This window comes from Pleuronectes platessa, chromosome 17 (assembly GCF_947347685.1).
Source record: "Pleuronectes platessa chromosome 17, fPlePla1.1, whole genome shotgun sequence".
Classification (NCBI taxonomy): Eukaryota; Metazoa; Chordata; class Actinopteri; order Pleuronectiformes; family Pleuronectidae; genus Pleuronectes; species Pleuronectes platessa.
In genome coordinates, this window is record NC_070642.1 from 21064673 (window position 1) to 21081023 (window position 16351).

The 16351-nt window shown below is 44.5% G+C and overlaps 1 protein-coding gene across 1 annotated transcript in view; it reads left to right on the plus strand.

Moving 5' to 3' along the window:
• man1a1 (mannosidase, alpha, class 1A, member 1) overlaps positions 1–16351 on the plus strand; it is an 89890-nt gene that overhangs the window by 32252 nt on the left and 41287 nt on the right. The window contains exons 3-4 of the mRNA XM_053444719.1: positions 9009–9124; positions 13580–13660. Of these exons, the coding sequence (XP_053300694.1) occupies positions 9009–9124; positions 13580–13660 (197 nt within the window). The remainder of the gene's footprint in view (positions 1–9008; positions 9125–13579; positions 13661–16351) is intronic.

Consider the following 16351-nt stretch of genomic DNA (forward strand, 5'->3'; position numbering starts at 1 on the left):
GCTTTTGGTTCAAATAACAACCCAGTTGTTGTTGTGTGCGGCAGAGAGCCAGTTGTGTTGTGGTTGGGATGTGCTCCCCTGAGATTTGTGTGAAAATAATAAAATGATGCATGATTTAGTGCAGCACTTGGATGAGAATGTAAAACTGTGTGGGATTGAAGATTCCTCTTTCCTCTTGGCGTCATCCCTTCCTCTGCTTCTCGGGTTTGAGCTAATTCACATTGTGCTCTGACAGCCTGGTGAGACGTTTGCTTATTAGTTGGACAGTTGGACGGATCCGTTGCCACAGGCGGGGTGAAGAAATAAAAGGCCTGCGTCCCCTGGGACACACACACAGGCTTTTTGCAGTGGAGGTTATCTGCCCGGCCCTGCACCGGACTGCTTTAAAAGGCCGGTGGATGAATGGCAGGCTTTGCTACAGACGCTGCCCCCCCCCGCCTTCCTGTCTCCCGTGGCCTTTCCACCATCTCAACCGTCTCAATGGCTTCTGAGCCCCTCGTCCCCTGACGTGCTCCTGGTATCACTAGATAGTGAAGCTGCCTGTTGTTCCCCAGATGGAGTGAAAAGCAGAACTGAAGCTTCTTCCTTTTTTTTTACTCTTGACCTTGAAAGGTTTCTCGAGTAAATGCTGAATCCACCAGGGTTGTGAAGATAGACGGGGATCTCTGAGCGTTGATACCTTTGTGGATATCGAGATGTTAAATCCTGCTGTTCGGGAGAGGAGTGGGGGCTTGGTGATGCGAGGGGGGGGACAGGATGTGTAACTCCTGCAGTACCAGTGTTTTTGTTTCCAGGCCAGTGACACCAGCGTCGCTCTGGAATCTGCTCGGCTGCTCTTTGTCATCCTGCTGCGAGTTTGAAATGTCCTCAACATGCTCGTTGTCTCTCAGGGAATTGTCCAGATCAGTCTCCTGCTGGAGTCTCTCACATTCTCACTGTGACACTTTCTGGACAATCATGTAAAAATGTCCATCTATAAACGTTATTAATCTTTCTATCACGAGGCATTCAGGTGCATTTCGGTCACTCTCAGAATATAACCGTGCTTTTAAAAAGCTGTTTCTGTATCCTCGCTAGTTTTATTACTGCTCAAACAACCGGCCTCTTGTTCTCCAAACAAACCGAGTGTGTGGCTGAGCGGCTCTTTAGCGGCTCCACGCTTTGTGCCAGGAACTGATTTGGGTTGTTGGTTCAAATCCAGCACAGATGTCTGTTAAACCATGTTCTGTTAAAACTTCAAACGTCTCCCAGCTGGCTTCTCCTCTGGCTCATTTGGACTCAGGCCGTGATTTCCACATGGGCTCTATTCATCACAGAGACGACTGTGACCATAACAACTTGAAAATGATTGTGCAATTTTCATTTATTCTCATTTTTAAGCCTTTTTGGAAAACGACCGAGGACACACGAGTATGTTCCTGAGGCTTTGGTTTTCAACTCCGACAGAGGAGAGTGAGTCACGGTGCAGAGGGACACTAACTATGACATGAAAAATAAACAGTAATGATGGTAAAAACAAGCAAATTCAAGTGAGGTGAATACACAGCAGACCACTGGGTTCTCCAGCTCTGACATGGTGTTGACCTTTCACCTCGGGGGGGCTGTGGCAGGAGACGCTGTGGAGACTGTCCAGAGGAGCTGACTCACATATTTGCTTTCTCTCTCTCCCAGCCGCTGACATCAGGAGAGTGTTCAGTGCTGGTCTCAAAGCAGCAGCAGTGAATGAAATGTACAAACACATCACCTGCAGCCATCAAAGTCCACTTGCTTCTGTTCAGTCACATCCTGTTTGATTCCGTCCACACGGGGCCGGGCTGCAAATGTTGTTATCCTCCACCAGTCGAGACGGTGAAATGTATTTCGGTGCCTTTCTATTTCCAGACAAGTCATTTAGTTTGTGATATAATTTGACATTGAGTCCTGGGCTGCAGCCTCAGCTCCCTCACCCCCCCCCCCCCCACTGCACGGCTCGAATCAGATATTCAATCTCTGTAATTGAAATGGATGGAGTGATTCTGCCCTGGCCTTCCCTCAGGTTTTGGTGATGAAAGCCTGTGTGTGTTTGTGTGTAGAAGGGTGTGGATTTAGTTGTGTCTGAAATGATTTAAATCACACACTGCACTTAGGTGTGTGTGTGTGTGTGTGTGTGTGTGTGAGACTTAGACAAGGGAGCACTGCAGCAGCTGAGATGGGAGTATCCATCTCGTGCAAACACACATACAAACACACACACACGCACACTTGTTTGTGCTGTGTTGTAAGTACAAGTCTCCTGAGCTTGTGCTTTATCTAATTAATCATGTACACACGCACACACACACACACACACACACAAACCCACTTAACCAACATCCTGTATCAATCTCTCTTTATTAGCACAGAATTTTTATACAAACGATACACACCCACCACAAAACAATATTAACACAAACTGAGGTTGAACATTGTGTAGCAACTCCACCCATCTCCCTGATGGCGCCTGTGAATAAACACACAACTGCACACATTCTCTCTACACATTCACACACACTCGCTGAAATCTGGTCCCTGGAAGTTCCCAATATCTGAATTAAAAAACAAAATGAACAACTACATTCTCCAACGTGACGCTTCCTTTGCTTTAAATCCCCCCTTTATGCGTCTCACACACACACACACACACACACACACACACACACACACACACACACACACACACACACACTAGTGGAGCATGGTATTACCTTTCCCTGTAACCTTGACAAAAGTGTTGACGCTTGAATATCTGGCAGCAGGAGCCAAGAGGTTAATGCACTTTGGGGATGTGTGTGTGTGTGTGGTCGTGTGTGCATGTGTGCGTTTCCTGCTTACGCTAACATGATTAGCCAAAACCTTAGCCATCACTTTTCCCTCACCCCCCCCCTTGCAACACCTCTCAGAAATCCCTGTGCAGACTCCAGATCCAGGCTGAGGTAGCCGGGGCTAAACGGGATCACGGTGGCTGAGGCTGTAGAGATCTGGATCAAATGTTAGGATTAAGGATTTAGACCTGGAGTTTGCATCAAGGGAACTTTACAGTTTGGACCCGGAGAAGCAGTGAGCTGCAGAGAAACATTCAGGAAGATGTCCTGAGTGTGTGTTTAGAGCCAATGTTAAATCATCTCCACCATGTGCAGGTGGAAACAGGTCATGTTTGCGGCTCTGTCTATTCTCTGTCAACCTGTTTATTGTTTAGCAGGTTTACAAAGTCTCAAAACTAAAGTCGTACTGATTTCATGGCATAATATAATTGAGTTGACTCAGTTTTGATGGTGATCCGGTTCTGACGTGTGTTGTTGTGTTAATTAGACAACACAAATGTCCGAGTCACTTGCACAGGACTTCTTCCAGAACTGTTCCTTGCAGCAATAATAATCTCTGAATGAAAAATATGAGTTATAGATGTAGAAGAGGCAGTTTTCTGTATTTTCTGATGTTCTCACACCTCTGAATCAAAGATGCTCCCTCGCATATGGAAATAGAAACGTCCAGTGTGTCCAGACTGACTCATTTTGAATCCGACCTCTACTTGTAGGGCTGATTTGAATTGTGGGGAAGGAGCTTTGCTGTGACACAATCCACATCTCAGGATTCAGGTTGGATTGTGGAGCCGGGGGCTGAGTGACACAGAGCAGAGGAGGAGGATATATACCAAAGCCTCGGCGTGGAGCTCGGTGTGACCCAGAGCTGGAGGCCACCGCTGAATGTGGAGGTCACGCTTTGTGTTGTGTGTGCATGATGTAATCCACATGACGTCTTGTTTGTTTGCCTCTTGTTCCCCCGAAGCCGAATCGACCCGCGTCTGGATTCTGTAAGACCGCGCTCACGTCCAGGACAGTGGCTCGGTTGAAGCGGGGATCAAATTAAATATCGGGAGCTGTTCAGAGGCTTGTTGAGTGTATGATTATTGTTCATCTTAACGGATGATGTAATTAAAAAAAAAGAAAAGCTTTTTGTTCGCCTCTACAGTCGTCGTGTTTCCACGGTCTGTCAAGCTGCAGCAGAACACGGTGGAAATGTAAAGAAATATCAACTGAATAAAGCACAGAAAGTACAAAGTATTAAACAATATCACACAATGTTCCTGCAGAATGAGACGCACACACACAGTTGGGGGGAGGGGGGGGAAGAGATTCAAAGGGATCACTGGAGGCTTATTGTTTTAATCTCTGTTTTCTTCACAATAACAGATGAACACACACACACACACACACAAGCGCCCATTGTTATTCCACCTTGTGTTTATAGATTCAAAAATGCAATATGTACCCTGCAGCAAGGCCTGAAGATTCAATGAGAGGAGATCCTATTTGCATTTTGACCTTTGGCCTCACAATCGTGTGTGTGTGTGTGTGTGTGAGAGAGAGAGATAACCAGCTGCAATATAATGTCAATTAAGCATTTGCGCACACATTAATATATTATACAAGATATCGCATATATTACATCTATGAAATGTAAATAAAAATGGACGCATCTACACTTCCTCCTATTGAATATACATGAAGCACTAATGCTGCTGTAGCAAAGTCCTGGTGACTTTTAAAACGACTTTACTGACCTTAAGAGAAATGAACGCTAGGATAAGAACTATCTACTGATAAAGTTTGGTCCATGTCCCGTCCACTAACATGGAGGAGGCGGGGTTTATCACCTGGAGGAGAGAACTCAGTGGAAGTAAAGAACCACTGAGAAGAGGAGGATGAACTTCCTGAAGAATTGATGACAACTGGAACAAAGTGTGAGGGAAAACAATAGAAGAAGAGATTGATGGATGTCTGCTGAGAGGCCAAGTTGACGCAGGAAGTGGAGCAACTGGATGGATTTTGTTTTTCGAGACACAGGGACGGAGAGACGGATGCTTTCTGTTAACGACTTTCTCCTCACTCTTCCATTTTTCCTGCTCACATTCTTTGAGTTGTGTTCTTGTTCTTGGTTTTGAATTCACAACTGGAAGAGTTTGCTGGAGGCAACGTCCTCTGCCACCTCGAGGCATTCGTGTTCACACAGAGAGACGTCTCTGCACTCGGCTGTTGCACTGAACTTATCACCACTCATCCAAAAATCTAATTTGGGGTTCTTTCATCTCACCTCTGACATTAATAATAAGATCCAGACACAAGGGGATAACCACAATATTAAACAGAAGCTCCGACGGGCAGTGGGATGAGTGAAGCCTCCTCTGTCGGGGAACCAGGCTGAACACTGGTGGTGAACTGCAGGGAACAAAGGGAAGTAGTGTTTCACAGAAGCCACGTTAAAAGCTTCCTAACCCTCCTACACACAATGTTGTTTGTCTATTGTCTGCTTCTCTTTGTGGTCGTTTGACTTTTCAACAAGAAATGTAACACAACAATGCTTTTGGCTCCACCGCCCTCGTGTCTCTGGCCTTGAGCCACGTCGGCCGACAAGCTAATCGATCCCTGCCAATGTGAACTCATCACATTTTGTCAGAAGGTCGTCCACGTCCTCTTAAAACCTTCAGGACAGCTACTGCAGCTCAGAACTGACAGAAACCCACTGACACACTGATGACTCAGCATCAGGAGCGTACAGAGATCAGAGTGGACGTTCTCTGGAAGAGCCGGGGATCGAACCACCGGAGATATGTCGCCCCTGGAGCCAGAGAGTTCTTGATTCTGTGATTATTTCTCACTCCATCATTCTTTTAATAGACTGATTGTTGCTGCAGCTCGTTGCTGTGGGTGGAAAACCACTGCTGTTTGTGTTTTTCTGGAAAGAACATTAACAAATGAAAGACTTCTCCCCCTCGTGATGAGCCTCCCACCTGCAGCGGATATCACCCGACCTGTCCTCCCCTCCTGCTCCTCCTCCACAGAGGCACCGCTCCTCCTCCAGCCGCCCCCTCAGCCGCCACTCGTGTTTTCCACGGGCTCCACGGAGGCTGCCCTCTGCTGAGCCATCTGCTTCCTCGCCGTGCTCCCGCTCGCTAACGGGAAACAAAACCCTCCGCAGCCCACACATCCCTCTCCCTGATCCCTGGACTCAGCTCCTCCATCCTCACAGACCTCGGCTGAATCCCAGCTCGGTTTCATACAGCCCCTTTCCATCTGGTCACCGCCACAAATCCCAGATCTGGTGACAAACTGATTCCAGTGGATTCTCGATGCCCCCTGTGTCATCGAGGCCTCGGACAGACTGACTCACTGACATCAGGGATCTTCCTCTGTGATCAGGGGCGTCTGTGCCCTTCATGAAAAACAGGTGGTTTGAAGGTTTATTCCATTAACATTTGTTGGGAACCAGTAACCTTTCAGATACAGAAACCATGGGGAACCAGGAGTTATCTCTTTCTTTCTTTACCGGGGTGAGATAGTGTCGTCACATGGACATTTTCAGTTTCACGTCCAGTTGGAACGTTTGTTCTTCTTCTTGGGAACTAAACTCACTTGGTTTTCCCCTCATGGTGAAACAATAACCAAAACCATCTGATGATTTTTACTCTGTTGTGACAGCTTTGTGCATAAATCTCATGTTATGACAACAGACGGATCCTAGAGTGGAGAAAACTGGGGAAAGAAAATTTAAATTACGAATTAATATCAGTAGGAGCCCACACCCACACACACACACACACCCTCCTCCAGCCACTGAACATTTGTACATTTGTACATTTGCACTAGACTTATATTTTCTACTACTGTATTATCCAACATATCCCACCTATAGTGTATTTATATATTTATCTTGCTCATAGTGTATTCATCATTCTTATAATCATACCTTACCTCTTAATACTGTTCATATTCCATTTATATTTCTAACTGTACTTCCTATTTATTTACATATTCCACTATGCACAATACTCTAAACTTTAACTGCCTTTTCTTTGCACTTCTGGTTCGATGCTAAACTGCATGTCGTTGTATAAGTACTTGTACTGTGCAATGACAATAAAGTTGAATCTAATCTAATCTAAATCACACATGGTTACAAATATTTGTCCTTTTTATGTTATTGTACGTCTCAATTATTATATTATTTAAATAACGCATTAAAAATTCACTCATTTAATCTTTCAGTCGACTTTCTTTGAGCTTTAGTCTCCACATGTCATAGAGAGACTTACAAGCTGTTTTATTATGACCAAAGATTTGATTCAAAATTCTAAAATAACCATTTCCTCTTTTTAATTTAGCGTTTATATTCTGGTCACTATTAGAGAATGTGTAGTTCTCACATCACACACAGATTCAGGATGAGCCGTGGGGGGGGGGAGGAAGCACGGTGACAAGACAATGGACGTGGAGTAAAGTGTCTTGTCCTCTCGTTGTCGCTCTGGAGGATTCAGTGGAGCAGAATGTGAGAGGGACGAGAAAACAGGAAGGACAAGTGACTGGATCTGCTGACACCTCTGGTTACATGCTCTGTTTGTGTCCCATGGCTCCAGGGAAGCCACTGGACAACAGCACATGACCAGTACATGGAATGAGTCGGCTGATGTTGGTCTTTACATTTAAAATATGATTTAATGGTTGAGTTTGATTGAGTAGCAGATTTCATTATTGTGGTTCCGATGATTTAGTGGTTCCGATTAGGATTCTAAGATTATTTTGTCTTTAGATTTAGATGTTTTTGTGTTGTTTTTACGTTTTTCTTTGTCTTGACATTTCGAGACCACGTTGGAAATAAGTGTTTTGGCTCTTTTTGTGTTCTAGTCTATAAATAAAAACCAATCAATCCATCTTGACCTCCTTTTTCTTAAAACTCTAGTTTAGATTCAGTTCCAGATCAATACCTAGTGCGGTTGCCAGATATGGTGAGGGCAGGATTTAATATAGGTCTCGCTACTCTGCCAAACCTGGCAACCTCACTGTCTTGAAATTAGCATATTTTCTTTCTGTCAAATGTAAACATAAATGCAAAATCAAGGTTTTCATATCGACCTTTTTTGTCGGAAAGCAAACAAATAACCACAGTTACACACATGTTGAACTGTTCCCATAATGCTCTTGTGTTTCTGTGAGACAATCTTCCAGTTCTCTCGTCATCAGAATCACCTTCACGTCTAAGTGTTGTCCGGCAGTTTGTGTATTTAAAGAAATAATAATAATAATGGCTTCCAGACACAGTGAACACGGCTCTGGCTCCGATGGACAACCGGCTGTCGCTGATGATTCAGCATCGTGTCTAATGGAAAGCTTTTAGCTGCCTGCCACTCCTCCCACCACTTTCAGGAAAATTAACCGGCCCATTCCCACAATAACAAACCAGCACCTTCCTGGTTTCCATCTCCACTTAACAGCCTTTTCAAACTTTTCTCTCTACTGTTTTTTTTTTTTTTTCTTCCTCATTAGATTTATTATTGTTTTCCGCACTTTTCTCTCCGTCCTGTTTTTCTTTCCGTTCGTCATTTCTTCCGTCAGTGATTTATTCATGTTTTCATTTCCGTCTCTCTCTGTCTTGCTTATCGTAATGTTCCATTTTCTCCATATTTATGCATTTTCCTTCCCACCTCAAAGTCGTCACGCAGCTCAGACAGATGAGGTCTTCTGTTTATAACCAGTGTGTAAAGATTGGCAGGAAGCTCCTTGCTGCAAACGCTTAATGATTTATGATTTATTTGGCTCTCGGACGTCTGCGCAGAAGAAGAGTTGGATTTGTTTTTGGGGGGTTCGAGGAGAAATGGTGGTTTCTGTGTCTCTGTGTGTCGTCCCTCCCGCTAAGAGACTAATCACCCGAGACGACTCCCGACGTTTCATCGGCACCGATAATCGCTGCCTCGCACCATCTGTCGAGCGAAAAATAAATTATTCAATATCCAAACTTATCTCCGAGCTGCTTTTCGGTGAAGCTGCTGCCAGCACCTGTTGTCAGTCACACGGAGGAAGTAAACAACATTCCAGTGAACTTCATTTGGAGAAGTGAAAGTTAATGATTCCTTCCCAGGATATCCGGTGTTTTGCAGAGTGATGGAAACTAATCTAGTCTAATGTCCTGTGTCTCCTCTCTCTCTGTGTCCCCTGCAGGAAGTATAAAAGGAGCGACCATCGTGGACGCTCTGGATTCGCTCTACATCATGGAAATGTTCGATGAGTTCGACGCCGCCACCGAGTGGGTGGAGAAGAACCTGGACTTCAACGTGGTAAGTAGAACACGAGTGTGTCTCCGTCCTCCTGAGCCTCGAGGTCACAGACACCTTGGTCCTCCGTCATAATCCAGTCAATAAAGTCCCGAGTCATTGATCACAATAGAGACACTTGGCACCTTCATTAACATACATATCGGTTGATGAGATTTTAATGTGAACGTCGGGGTGTTAATGTACCGGAGACACAATCGTGATGTTATTAAAGACGACAACACTGCATCAAACAACCCGATACACAACTCATTTAATGGCTATTACACAATTTGACTGAGTCCAACTTGAAGCAAATGTGGAACAGCTTCTCAGTTTGTCAAATACAGGCTCATGTCCTTCTATCATGTGTCCCTGGAGGGGGTTTAGATCTGATCAAGTGACTCAGCTGTGGACTTCAGTCGACTTAGCAGCTCCCTCTGCTGATAGAGGCCACATCATGTGACAGGAGCGACTGTAAACCCACAATCTATAAAGACTCTCACTGGCAGAGAACCAGGCTTTGATTTGGGACTAGGTTTTTAAATTAGAGACCTTTTTTAAAAGTCCTTTAGTTCTAATTTCCCCCGTCCCCAGTTAATACAAACTGAAAGTGTTTATGTGCAGATGCATATAGTGTAATGTCCTACCACAGAAAGTACAGCATTAATCACTTCAGGATGTTTCTGCAGCAAAGACCAGGCTGGAATGAGTTTGGCCCACAATGCATCTTGGCGGTTGTGCAAACAGTGTCTGTCACCTGGAGAACAACAGGGCCGGAGCTTTAATGTGAATCCTCAGTGATGCAAGGATTAGAAGAAGAGGACATGTTTACATCCGTCTGTTCAGTGAAACATGAAAAATCACTTTATTATTATTTTGTTTGTCTCCTGGATATAATCAATCCATCAAAAGCGGATGTGAGTTGTGTTGAAATCGGCTTTTTACATTTCTGTCATCGCATCATTACCCAGAACAACAAGCACCTTCTCGTGATAACACAGAGAAATGCTCAAATCTTTTTGAAGGCTCCTTGACGAGGACGTATTTACTCAGAGCTTCTATTAGAGAAAAATAAGAAATGACAGTTTGATTCCACATGTCAGACGAGGCCTGAAAGACACAGTAGCTCATTTATTACACATGTTTTTGTCATTTTGTCTTCACACTCACTGGTTAACTGAATTAAAGCTTTAGATAAGCAGGTGCTATCTTTATTGGTAATTGTGAAATGCTTGTTCACTTGTTATCAGAAGCTGTAAAGATATTTGAAGAACGTAAAAATCCACGTGAGCAGAAACAAAAGGTCGTTAAGTGTTCGTAGGAATGTATTATGTGCTAATTTCTGAAGGTCTACTGCGATTCAGCTGATTAGATTAATGACATGGGAACATGTAAAGTATGCCTCTGAAACACACACACACACACACACACACACAGACACACACACTTGGCCCCTCTCGTTTGAAGTTCCCCTTGATTGTTGAACCGTCCTCATTATAATCCTGCTCAGAGCTCGTGGTGGAGGAGGAACAGAGAAACACTTTCTTTGTCTTTACGTCCGTGAGTCTAAACTCGACTGTGTTTACAAAACGCGTTAAGCCAAACATCCTTCTATCATCTAACGCCTCAGTTAATTATCCTCTCAGATTAGCGCTAATCTCACTTGATGTGCTCGATCCAAACCTGTGACGTGTCGGTGGTGAGTCGCTCCCGGAGGTTTGGCAGACATGAATGTTCAGAGCCACCGCTTTGTGGCTTATTTGCAGTATTTGCCAGAAGTCGAGCTGCCACTCATAAACAGCCCCGTGCAGCAGGAGGCTGCCGGAGTGTTTCTGAGACGCTGCAGAGACGTGACGCTGCCTTTGAGTCTTTTGTGCATGAGCTTTACAATAAGCACATTCTGTTATTTCCACATCAACCTAGGACGAGTTGAAAAGGTCAACGAGGTTAGAGGATGTCAACAAAGTTTGTTTCTATAAATGTTTTTCCAAATGTATATTTGTCCCCACTCGTGTTTGGAAAAGTTCCTGAACACATTAGAGGAGACAAACTTAACTTTCAGTGACTCCACTTTCTGAAACAATCCGGCAAAGTAGGTCTTTAAATATACATGCGTCCTCTGAGGACATTTAAAACTTGGAAAACGCTGCCATTGAGCTTGTAGGACACTTAACAGTGAAGACGCAGTCACCTTGAGTTCTGTGAGACGTGTCACACTGAGACATGTGCGAGCTTCCGAGGCAGAAAACAGAGAAACGGGCTTGTTAAATACTGGAGACAGTTTGAGACTGGTGAACACAGAGGGGACAACATCAGCCTGGAGCGTCCACCGGCGTGTGTCTCTGTGGACATGAGGTAACGGAGGGAAAGTTCTACAACTCCAGATAAAGTACAACTCGATGTCCACATCAGGACAGACGTATCTAAGCAAAGTACAAAGGTTCTCAGGGGCTTTGAGTTGTCAGCGCACACACACACACAGATGCACACAGACCCCCCCCCCCCCCACAAACACACACACACACAGTTCCTTGCTGTGTTTAGTTGGAGACTTAGACTAACGACATATTCTCGAACAGCTCTAACAAATGATAATGATCACATTAGCAGAGATAAGCACAAAACAGGAATTTCTAAACTGGTGTTTTTCTTACGTTCCTCCAAAGCATCTGGACTTGTCCCCTGTGATTTATGGCGGGTGAAGAGTTGAAGAATTGTGTTACTTGTTAAAATAGAAAGTGCTTAAATGGGTGTACCGTGTCAGTAAGAGGTTGTGTGGGGGGGAAACACTGGCTCGGAGACACAACTCACAGTACAAGCTTTAAAAAAGTTAGTAGCTCTATGTATCTAAGCTGTAGTTGTAGTGACGGTTGTGTTATCTTTGTCATTTTAAACTCCAGGACCCGAAACACAACCCGTCCAGTGACACAACTCCAGATAGATCATAAGATCCACTCTAATCTAATAAAGCCTGGGACATTATCTCATCAACTCGACTTGAGACAACCTTATTTAGTCCTCGGGGCAGGAAAAGACTATGCTTAGTCAGTTTCCTGTCGGCTCTGCATGGCGCTCATGTTGCGACACCAGGACAGAGGACTTGTCTCCTGCCAGCGTCTTCAGGTCCTCGTGTAGGAAGGAGATAACGTCCCACTGCTGCTGACTCACAGGGTCATTGTGCGACCATTTAAAAACACACATGGTGGTTAAAGGTGGTCGCACAAGCCGCTGAAGGACCACAGCAGAAAACAATCATTCAACAACACGATATTTAAAAGTAAAGTTTCTCTATAAAACAATTCAGCAGCGGTAGGAAGGAATAATGTTGTTTTTTCTTTTTACATTCCAGCTGCTTTTCTGTTGTGCAGCAAATACTTAACTTTTAATTGGGAGGAATTAACAACCCGGGCCGTCTGTCACTCAGACTTGGGGGAGACGTGACATGGCATGTAATTTGTTTTTTGCACAGGACACAGTCTATTGTGTTGTCCCTGGTCGACGGCAGTGACTTATGAGAGCTGTCAGTCAAACACAAACAAACGTCATCTGATTTGAGAGACTTACAGACATGAAGAGGACGGGGGGGAGAGAAATGAGGCGTCATTGTTCTGCAGCTGAGACGAACGGCTCAGCAAACTTCTGCTTTCATTTGTCCCATTCTCTGCGGTAGAGGCATTGTGTGTTTGCATGCTGCACAATTTGTCTCTGCCATTCAAGGTTTTGTTTCTCTACAAAGGGGACGTCACAATTGGGAATTAGAAAAAGTCTGCTCCTACATGTGGGGTCATATTTAAGCCTGTTTTTGCTCGTTTTGCACAATTATTCATAGTTTCTGTATTTTAAAACAATCCAATCAACCCCACTATGGATGGTAAAAATATCCATATTTGGCTTAAAGATATAATATGAAACTAGTTCTTCATTAAAATCTTTGAAAACAACTATGTTTTATATTTATTGATTTGTGTGCGGAAGTTTCATTTTGTTTGCTTTTAAATGCATCATATCCTCTTTCCTTGAGGTTTTGTCGGTCTCTGATATGACTTCATACGACTGTTTGTGTTACTCTATTGTGATATACCACGATTGTTCATTGCTGCGTCACACCGAAGCTCCAGGCGTTCAGGCTAAAAATAGCTTCAACCTGTCATGTAGCACAGGTATTCTCACACATATCTTTTATTTAACATTCTCAGATCTGTTACTCAACATTTCTGTAGCTCATTTATTTATCATTTTTACTACTCGGTGATTCAAAGCAGCGCTGAATCCAGCAGTACTTAAATGTATTCACAATGAACTGTTGACATCTGAATCCAAAAATATCTTCCTCGGTCTAATCTTCCATTTTCCTCGAGGCCGACGCAAAGTCTAAAAACTCTTAATGTTCCTGTTTGTGGCGAAAGAGAAATGTGTATTCATGAGTGGTAATTATTTCCTCCTGTCTCATGTCCTTCTCTTGTGTCTGTGCTGCAGAACGCTGAGGTGTCTGTGTTTGAGGTGAACATCCGGTTTGTGGGAGGTCTGCTGTCCGCCTACTACCTGTCAGGGAAGGAGGTAAGAAACACCTTTTTTGTATTGAATCTGACACTGAGGAGGGATTGTGCTGTTGGCTGATTGATGAAAGGGAGGCTGCACTGCTGAGGAGGTTGAGTGAGTTAACGAGTGCCTTTTATATGCCCATGATATCCCTCTAATTGCCGGTGGTACAGATGAATGTATCCCATTAGCGAGAGCCAAGGTAAGTTCTGTGCTATCCCTCCTATGTGGTCCGATTTGTTTGCCTCCAGCTCGACCACACGATCGCTTAAACAAACCATCGATTGCACGGATAACAGATGATAACCCTCGATGTTGTTGTTGTTGTTGTTGTGGGTTCTCGTCCTCGGTGGCGGCTGAGTGTAGGTTGGAGATGCTAGCATCATTAATCGATGTGTAAAAGCTCTGCTCCCGAGTGCAGAGAGAATCCAGAGAGCCTCTCACTTCACTGAGCCAGTTGTCGTCTGCGTGCAGGAGATTGTGTGAGTCTGCTTTGTGAACAGAGGCTGTGAAAATGTCACATAGGTATTACGCTCAGGTCTTGTTCTACTCTGCCAATGCAGGGATTTGTGTTAATCTCACTTTTCCTTAATATCTTCTCCTCTTTATCTCATTTAATTACACGTCTCAGTCGCTTGATGCATGAAACCGCCAAGCAAAGAACTGACACGTCGGCAGAGAAGCTTTTAAAATCCCTGGAACCTTAAAAGGTTTTCTGTTCATTTCTGTTCTGAGCTAATGCCACAAAACGGGATTTGACTCAGAGTGACCTGGGTATTCACTCTATTCTATTATATATGTATATAGATGCAGGTTTAAACAGCCTCTTATATGCACCTATAGCAGTGAGCAACTTGAGTGTTGAGGCTAAGTGCTTCTCAATTAGCAGAGAGAGAGAGAGAGAAAGAGAGAGAGAATGCAGGAACGAGTCAGATTCGAGAGCTCAGTTAGCAAAACCCATTTAAAAAATCAATGAGTGTTCCATCGCTTCAGCAGACACAAAATCAACAGCAACATTACGTCTTATTTGTCAACCGCTAAGTGTCCAGACTGTGGCCCCCGAAACGATAACAACACTACAGAAGTTCGTTACGACTAATTTAGCCGAAATTAAAATTTTGCCTATTCAGCAATAAAAGTAAGAAAACAATCAGAAAACGATCAAAGCCGAGCACAAACGTTATTGGGTTCACAGATGAGTGGAATCGTGTTGTTGTGCCCCTTGTGGCCGATGCTAGTACTGCTAGCACCAACACTTTAAGAAACATCGCAACTATTCTTTGGTGCGTCACATCCTCTCCAACAAAATCAAAAGACATAAGGTTTAGAATTAAGTTGAGAATCAGAAAGTTGTTTTTTAAATGTTCAAAAGTCTTAATTAGGATTCCCAGTCGTAACAGCAGCTTCTCTTTTTGAGGAGAGCGGTTGGAAAATGGTCAGAACAGTGTAGCTGAACCGTGACACCTCATCCTGTCTCAGCCGTTATGAGTCATTCCCTGTCTCACCTGCGAGGCCCCCCCCCTCGGGTCAGGGACGCCTCTGGGACGGAGGCGGTGGATGGATGTGCTGACGGGCGGCCTCGGAGCACCGAGGGCTGCTGATGGACAGCGTGTCTGAATGTTCCTGGTGGTTTGGCATTACATTACTGTAGGAAAAGAGCTGGAAAGACTGAGGGATGAAGCTGGGGGGGGGGGGGGGGTAAAACTGCTAAAAGCATCAATACCTGCCGGGTCCAGAGAAAGTCTCAGTGGACCGGAGCCAACGTCCGTCTGCGTTGTCGGTATTGGGCTTTGGTTGAAACTTGAAACTTCGTCGGATAAAATATAGAGTCGACTTTTATGCTTATTATTTGTGTGTGTGTCTTTGTGTGTCTGTGTGTGTCTGTGTGTGATGATGGCTGATGAGTCACAGCAATGAAAGATGTGAAGAGGCGAACAGAAGGAGCAGGTAGAGAAAAGTGGAGTCGCTCTTTGTCTCCCTCCTCCTCCTCCTCCTCCTCTTCCTCGGTCCTTGTCTGGCTCCGACTCAAAGAGACCCGGGCCTTTGATATAAATTTGATCAGTAAAAGTACAGCTGGTACTCGCTGCATGCACCCTACTGGCAGGGCTTTTAACGCCCCTGCCTGCATTCTGATGCACAGCTTGCAACCTCGTCTGGCTGTGGAGTGGGAGGAGGGGTGGGGGGGGGGGGGGGGGGGTACTGAACGATGTATGGAGTGATGGACAAAATAAAAGGTCTCCCGTCCCTTTGCTAATCTAAGCTAAGTGCTTCGAGGATGGAAGGACAACCAGAGGACGGCAGAACTGAAAGGAGAGGGAGGGAGAAGGGTTTTTAAATCATATATGTGGTAACTGTACACATTAGTACTATAAACAAGTCCTTGTTACCTCTGTTACCTTTATGTATTTTCAAGTTTAGTTACCCTAACCCTAACCCTAAGTGACTGTAGTGCGTGAAATTCAATTTAAATCACGAAATCATAATGTGAACATCTGCTTTTCGGCCACGCGTCATATAAGCAGGTTTTCTAAAACCTGTATCCCCTGAACGATTATACTGAACAACAATGATGATGCTCGGTTCAGATGAAAAATAATCCCAATCTCCTTCAGTTGTGTCTGACAGAGTAATCTGGTGATGGGGGGGGGGGGGTGAGCGACCCAGCTGCCTCCCTCGTACTGTACAGAAACACAGATTAACGTGGGAATC